The 7,757-nt window shown below is 36.9% G+C and overlaps 1 protein-coding gene across 1 annotated transcript; it reads right to left on the bottom strand.

Annotated features, from left to right (window-relative positions):
- Positions 1 to 558: 558 nt before the first annotated feature.
- On the bottom strand, positions 559 to 2,378 carry LOC145067621 (uncharacterized). The gene is made up of 3 exons (XM_079014720.1): positions 2,025 to 2,378; positions 855 to 1,497; positions 559 to 767 (listed from the first exon to the last, which is right to left on the bottom strand). The coding sequence occupies exons 1-3, from the start codon at positions 2,376 to 2,378 to the stop codon at positions 559 to 561; spliced, it is 1,206 nt and encodes a 401-aa protein (XP_078870846.1).
- Between the last annotated feature and the right edge of the window lie 5,379 nt (positions 2,379 to 7,757).

Raw genomic sequence — 7,757 nt, 5'->3', positions numbered from 1 at the left:
AAACCATCAACTTCGTTGCACGAGCAAATATACAAAGATGAAGATGAAGTCATTTTAAATTTAAAAAAAATTGTAACTCTATACGAAAAATACGACGACCATCCATGACTATATATAGTCCCTTCCACTCCGTAGAGAGCTGTTTTCAGTCCGTAGAGGTTTTTGTCAGTCCGCGTTACTGCGTTTGTCAGTTCGCATAGTTTTTTGTCTAGTCGTTGTCATGCATACATATTACAATTATGAGAATACAATTATTTCTTTAAAGGTAAACATTTTTATTAAAAAGTAAAGAACGCTAACAAACCATTACAAGTACGGTTAACATAGAACTGAATACAAACTAATATTCATTGTGATCCATATAATAAAGTTCAATTGAATTGGCGTGGAGGTAAGACCACAACACTTTCGACTGGTTTTTCCTAATGCCTAAGGGTTGGAATAGGATTGACCGTCTCAGTTTGATAAGCATTTCGATACACCGCTGTACTTAACTTTAAATTTACCATTTGATGGATTTCTGCAATTTCGAGTCTGTGTAGTGAAGCTATAGCATGCTCACAAGGTATACCGCATTTTTTGCCGTTTACCGCAACTACAAATACCACGGTCTAATTGTACATATTCGGTTGTTGAATACTTAGTCACTTCATATCTATCGCCAACAATATGCGTAATCCTACAACCATCCGAGTGGATAAATCTTTTATGAATCACCTTAAGTGCATAAAGGGTTAGAAGATTATGGAATTCCCCTGTGAAATCAACTGAATCAATAAAAAAAACTTATAATGTCATAACGTATAATAAACATATCAATTCACCGTTTCAATGATGTCATAACTTATAATTACCTCCAAACGTAGCATGTCGAAGATACACTGCTTGCATCGAGTCATGAACCATTTCAATGATTGTTGTTATTGGAAACTCATGCATGTTTGTTTTAAACCAATTGACAACATCAGGAATGTCAATGAATTTAACATTGAAACGTACTCGTGGAAAACAAGCCCGTACCCATTTTGCAATGGGAATATTGTCAAGCCAATGAAGATCATTCCCATTTACCTCATTTTTTAAATTGTTCAAACATGCATAAAATTGAGATAAATTATACGCTTTACACATCTTCCAGAACAACTGTTCTACGACTGTATTGGTTCCGATGGAAGCGCGCATTTTCTCGGCTATATTTTTACAACAATAGCCATGATATGAATCAGGGTAGACTCTGTGGACTGCAAAGTCTATAGAATCAGACATATATCTTATGAAACCAAATTCTGTATTGTCACATAAACAGTCTTTAAGCCTCCTCATGAACCATAACCATGAATTGTCATAATTTATGGTTCCCAAGGCAAACGCTATGAGAAGGGGTTCATGATTTCCATCTAAAGCAACAGCAATGTACATGGATGTTACATACGCCCCAATTAGAGGTACTTGACCAACGAATATGATTGGTATCATAGACGTGAGAAACGTACGAATCTGTAAGTCAACATAAGAATATTAGGCATATAACAACTTGAAATAACTAAATATTTATTTACTATAAGGGACTACATACTACGCATCCCAAAGCCACAAAACAAATTTGGAAACGATTGTACTGATCCTTTGTAATGTACATGAAGGTGGTAGGATTGCTTCTTTGCAAATTATGGAAAAAAGTCGGTAGGCTGGAGAAACTTTTCCTTAATACCTGATTGACTGAACTCATTTTCACAACTTTCGATACCTTGTAAATTTTCGTCATGGTTGTCCAATTTATAAGGAATTAGTATACATTATTCTGCAGAACTTACTTGTCAGTCCGTGTAAATGTGGTGTCAATATGCTTAGCTTATTTGTTAGTCCGCATAAGCTGTTTGTCAGATAATGTTTTTTGAATGTATGGATTTGTAACATTTGTTGGTCAAATATTTTTTTTAAAATAAAGGATAAATACCATATTACATTTAAATAAAGAAATACAAGAACAATACAAAATGCAGTTCTACTTAAAAAAACAGTACCTTTTTCAAAAGATTCCAAGGGGCTTCAAACTCGAAACTTTGTCCGTTGCTAATGGATTTGTATTCTTCTTTAGCCACCTCCAAGATCTCTTCCTCAGTATCATTGACACGATCGTCTTCAATCTTATTATAAATATCGTTGAATAACACAACTTCCGTTTTCAATTCATACCATTTTGCAGCTATATCAAGCGTGTTGCGATGGTTTTGTATGGTGTTTTCAGCGTCAGTGTTGAAAGTATTCGTTAGTTGGATGAAAAACATTCTATCCTCCAAACTGGTGCTCTCTTTGACATTAATATATGCACGAGCTAGAAGGAAATACTCGTTAGCGGTCCATTGGTTTGAACCCATTGTAAAACATACAAAGCACATGAACTAAAATACCTTAGATGAAGTGATACATTGTTGTTTGTCGTTTTATATAGACTTGTTAGTCCGCGTTACCGTGTTCTCAGTCCGCGTTACGGGGTTGTCAGTCCCTGTTACTGCGTTGTCAGTCCGCGTTACTGACTTATGAGTCCACAAACCCAATGATCAGTCCGCGTTACTGACTTGTCAGTCCGCGTTACTGTCTTGTCAGTCCGCAAAACTATTTTGTCTAGTCATTGTCAGTCCGTGTTAAGAAACTTTTGATATATATTAATCGTTGTCAGTCCGCGTTACTGACTCATCAATCCGCGTTACTGACATATCTTTGTATAACATATGTTTGTATATATATTAAACATAGTGTCTATACGAAATTCAATTCTTTAGTTGATAGTAGATCAATTAAGAAATGGCGTCCAATGTACCAAGTTCTTCGAATGCAACAAATCCATCTAATGCAGCCTCTCCAACAAATTGTACATCTCCATGGACGCCAACAGAGTTATTGGTCCTAATACAAAGCTGGATTACCATTTACGAGGGTCTACCAGTAGTGGCTCCCCTGAATTGCCTTGTAGGTGATGAATGGTCCCGCCTCATAGCTTTGTTCAACTATCAGGTCGGGCAAGGACACGAATGACTAAAACCTGATATTGTTAGTAAATGGATGGATTTAAAGTTTAAGGTCACATGGTTCAATCGATGCTACAATCTGAGAAAATGCAACGCTCTCAAGCAGATGATGAAGAACTTCTTGAAGATGTGAATGGATATTACCTATGCGAGTTTGATGGACATAATTTCGAGTATACGGACGTTTGGAATCTGGTAAAAGATAAAGCTTTTTTCATGTAGATGAGTATTTTATTTCCAATGTTTTATCTAATGTTTGTTAGTCGTAAGAAACCTTATTTTTATGTAGACAACTCTATTGCAATGTATTCATGTTATTTGTAATGTTTATTTTGTTTGAATGTATGGTTTCGTAACATTTGTTGGTGAATTATGTTTAAAAAATATAAAAGGTACTTACAAGTTTACATACTACCAAAAGTGACACGATTACATACTAGAAACAAGTATTTAATATTAATATATATACAAAGTTCCTAATATCAACTTAAATAGTATCCCAAATAACATTTGCCATCTTATTTCTGTAGAGAAATGCAGTTCTCTACATGTCCTTGAAATCGCCACTGGTACCCCAGAAACAATCATTTCCATAAACATGCATACAAATACTCCACAATCCCCTCTTTCAAGACTATATTCTTGTTGTGGGGCGTCTACAACATCAACAAACTCGACCTTTGCTTTGTCTCTGTGTCCAATGGGGAAATGGCTCCAGTACTCAATGGCATCCAACTCTGAGATAATACTATCTCCAAAACTTTTGAATTCTCCATTAGTGTTGTACGTTGAGAAGTAACCCGCAACTCGTGCTGAATCAAAATTTTCTACTTTCCAGGTATCTAAATGTAGAACCGCCAAAAACCAATGGGCATGCACAACATTTATTACAAATATAACCTGCAAAAAAAATATATAAATTAAATACTAGTAATTTCAATAATATTATATATATATATATATAAAATAATAATTATTAAACTTAACTAACCGTATCCACATCCTTCCAATTAGGACAACCTCCAAAACCATCTGCTACATTCCTAAATAAATATCATTTTCCGGGTTCCAAATTGATTCCTTGAGGATATAGAGTCCACCGAGCGTTCGTCGGCCACCTTTCCATCAACAGGGATCTCCATATAGCAATATGTTGTACATTTTAATATAAAAATGTTAGAATTATTTATATAGATTTTTGTCTAAAAAATAGTTAAAATTTTAGTTAAAGGAATGTTACCGTAGAAACTAACCACCCTTTGTCACTAATAGAAAGTAACCTCGCCCAAAAATCCATATCTAGTGGGAGGATATGCAACTTATGTTTAGTGATTATTTTGAGAGATTAAACTCCATTCTTGCCAAAAACTCATCGGACTAGTAGTATAAATACTGTCCAACAAGAGATTGTTTGAAGGAACATCACTACTCTCTGCATTGACAATGTCCTCATTTGTTTTTTCAAGACTCTCCTCTATTTTTTTCTTCCTTGTCTTGTTGATTTTCTTTACTTTTGGTGTCGATTGCACCTAAAAAATCAACATGTTTAATCATTATCAATAATGTAGTATTTTTTAAAAATACCAAGTTTAAGATATGAGTTTTTTACCACGGTGAACGGAGTGCGCTGATACCATGTTGGAGCCCTCTTTCGTTGCGGCCTACCAATAGGAGTCACTATTTTTGTGTCATGTTCACCCAAGTCTGGTGACGGCTCCGTAGGTGTAGGTACAACTTTCTCCTCCAAACCAGCATAGTCGAATTGCGTATCATGGCAATATGCTTCTTCACCCTCTTCGTTTATCATCTCCTCCTCTTCCTCCTCATCCTCTACAAACCGTTTGTTTGGCTCATCTTTTTCTTCTAATACACGGTCTACTTTAGATGATAATTCAGCCGCGACGCCTAGTAGACGCTTCACTAATGCCTTTGTGCTACTCTTCTTCTTCTTTACCACCCTCGTTTCTATTTCAGGCTGTTGCGAGGAAGAAGCATTTGTGGCAGATTCAGTCGAACATGTATCCGACTTGTACATACTTCTACGAGGAGGTGACTGAACAGCAGGTGGACTATTTCGGACCGGACTATGTTGCGGTGGAGGAGAGTGTTGCGGTGGAGGAGACTGTTGCGGTGGAGGAGACTCTTCATGGTTAAGAGTCCAATTCACATATCGAACATAAAAGGGCAACATCAGCTCCGTCTCGTTTGCCACCACTTGACTCGGTTGGTTGTTAGGCTGCAAAAATTTAAAATTAAAATCAAATTGTTACTTTAAAATGAAAATACGTGGAATTTGTAAGTATAAATAATCCTTAATATAAAAAGCATACCACAGACACGTTGATTATTCTACAACAGTTCTCCCAAGATAACGCTGATTTACTTCTCCAACACCTCATCCTTGGCAATTCTGTCGGGATGCGTACATAAAATTTGGTTGCCTCGGGGAACGTCTCCAAAATCCAGATCTATAGAAAGAAGTTGAATGTTATTATCGTATAAAAACAAAACAATGATAAGTAATTAAATTTATTATAAAATAACCTTAAATGGCAGCATAAAACTAGGAATGGTATACTTGTGTATTTTCTTGGATTCGGGATTGGCCTCCTTGAATTGTCTAAATTCTACTATTTTTTTAATCATTCTACACATCATCCGCGAAGTATACCTCCAAAGATACGTACCCCATGCAAACCTTCAATATGAATATTATACTTATTATTATTATTATTATTATTATTATTATTATTATTATTATTATTATTATTATTATTATTATTATTATTATTATTATTGTATTCTATTAATACACAATATTTAAATGTAATACCTATTCCAATCATCTCTATTATCAGCAAGATTGTATATTGCAGCGGGAATGCACGTTTTTACGTCCCGTCCATGGAGTCCCTTCAACACAAACACTAGCTAGATAAGCATCACAGCATCTTCATCTTCAACTTCCAAATATTTAGGAGGCATAAAGAAGTCTTCCAAATCTTTCAACCGCAAACGTGCATCAGAAATGTCTGGGAACAAACGAGCACGAAGACTTGAATTTGCCTGGCCTTTTTCGTCGTAGAGTAAATCCACATAACGACCAACTTTTAGACCACAAATGAGAATATATTCCGTTTCACCAAATTCCAAATGCCTCCCTTCTATATCAAATAAAAACCTCCCCATTTCAAATACTTCTTGAGTCCTTACTTCGTGCAACATCATCAGATGCACAAGTAACGGATCACCATGTGGGATATGCGTCCCTAAAAATATTCCAAATGGCGAAGCTTCGAATAATTGTCGTTGTGATTGTGTTAGCCGCGGAAAATACTTATTAATGATGGTACCCACCACACCTTTTAAAGTTAAATCAGCTTTTCGATTGAGGTCTAAGTGCTGCAAAACATAATATTTAAATTTAATTTCATATAACAGAAAGATAAAAAAAATTACAAAATCAGTTTTAAGGTCATTCCGCGGAGAAGCCTCTGCGGATAGACCTCCACCCTCCGCGGAGCCTCTTTTCTATATTTCATGGAGCATTGGTTCACTCCGCGGAGGCTATAGGTCATTCCGCGGAGAAGCCTCTGCGGATAGAACTCCACCCTCCGCGGAGCCTCTTTTCTAGATTTCGTGGAGCATTGGTTCACTCCGCGGAGGGTCCTCCGCGGACTTATATAACCCTCTACGGAATGGATCTTCCCCACCGCGTAATGGATCTTCCCACCGGAACCCTAAACCTCCAACTTTTTCAGTTCGTATCGCATTTTTTTCCTATTTAATCGCCCTAATCTAACCGGTTTTCAACAATTTCATAACATATAATACATTAATCAAAATAAGGGAAAGTGACAATTACCCGGGAGCCTAAACCATCGCTCAAAATATTGGGAAGATTCTCCTCCATTTCTACTGCCGGAAGTCGATCTTGGTCGCCGGTTTCGTCGTCGTCGGTCGTCGGAGTCCTGTCGGAGAATCGTCGTCGTCGGTCGCCGGAGTGCTGTCGGAGAAGCCGGTGGAGAGTCGATGCGGAGACTCGTCTTCGTAAACGAGGAATGAGGGACCAGTGGGGGGCCAAAGAGGAGGGTCCGGTTTTGTGGAAAAGATGAATGTGAAATACCAAAATTTCCCCTCTCCGCGGAGGTAAATTACAAAAATACCCCTCTCCGCGAAGGTCCGCAGAAGGCCCTCCGCGGAATTCATGTCTATAACTGGAAAAAAAATTTGTGACTAAATTTTTAAATTTCCCCCCTTTTTGTCTATAGCCGGTATTTTCTCATCAATATTTGTCTCCTTTTTGTCTTTCTACTGAGAAGAAAAGTCAAACCTCTCACATACCTCTCTTCAGCCAACCAGACTCTGCCAGATCACCAGTCGGGTTCGACACTTTCATTTATCTTTGGCTGATGAGTTATAAAAACTCTTTGATCGATTAGATCTTTGTAACAGGTAAATAAAGAACGTAAAAAATAGTGAGATAAAACACAAGTATGGATCTGAATGATTCGAATTATTAGATTAACTCAATCCTCAGCAGAGCTTGATTAAGAACTTCAACTATAGAGGATTCTAGGGTTACAAAACAAGAACGATGAATACGCTTGAAAAATACTTATCTAATCGTTTTGTTCTAGGATGCATGCAAGCATCTATTTATAAAAAACCCTACATAAAACTCACGGATGGACAGGCCCATACCGGAGACAAAACTTGGACTAGCTA

Source organism: Lactuca serriola, chromosome 8 (assembly GCF_051521515.1).
Source record: "Lactuca serriola cultivar US96UC23 chromosome 8, Lser_US96UC23_V15, whole genome shotgun sequence".
Taxonomy (NCBI): Eukaryota; Viridiplantae; Streptophyta; class Magnoliopsida; order Asterales; family Asteraceae; genus Lactuca; species Lactuca serriola.
This window is presented reverse-complemented; position numbering and strand designations above follow the sequence as displayed.

What these genes read in the sequence shown, in the direction of transcription:
- LOC145067621 (XM_079014720.1), bottom strand. Translation starts at nt 2,378, where the DNA reads ATGGGTTCAAACCAATGGACCGCTAACGAGTATTTCCTTCTAGCTCGT. An exon ending in CTTGGAATCTTTTGAAAAAG is followed by an intron (nt 1,498 to 2,024) that starts GTACTGTTTTTT and finishes GTTGACTTACAG; the next exon opens with ATTCGTACGTTTCTCACGTC. An exon ending in TCGACATGCTACGTTTGGAG is followed by an intron (nt 768 to 854) that starts GTAATTATAAGT and finishes TTATTGATTCAG; the next exon opens with TTGATTTCACAGGGGAATTC.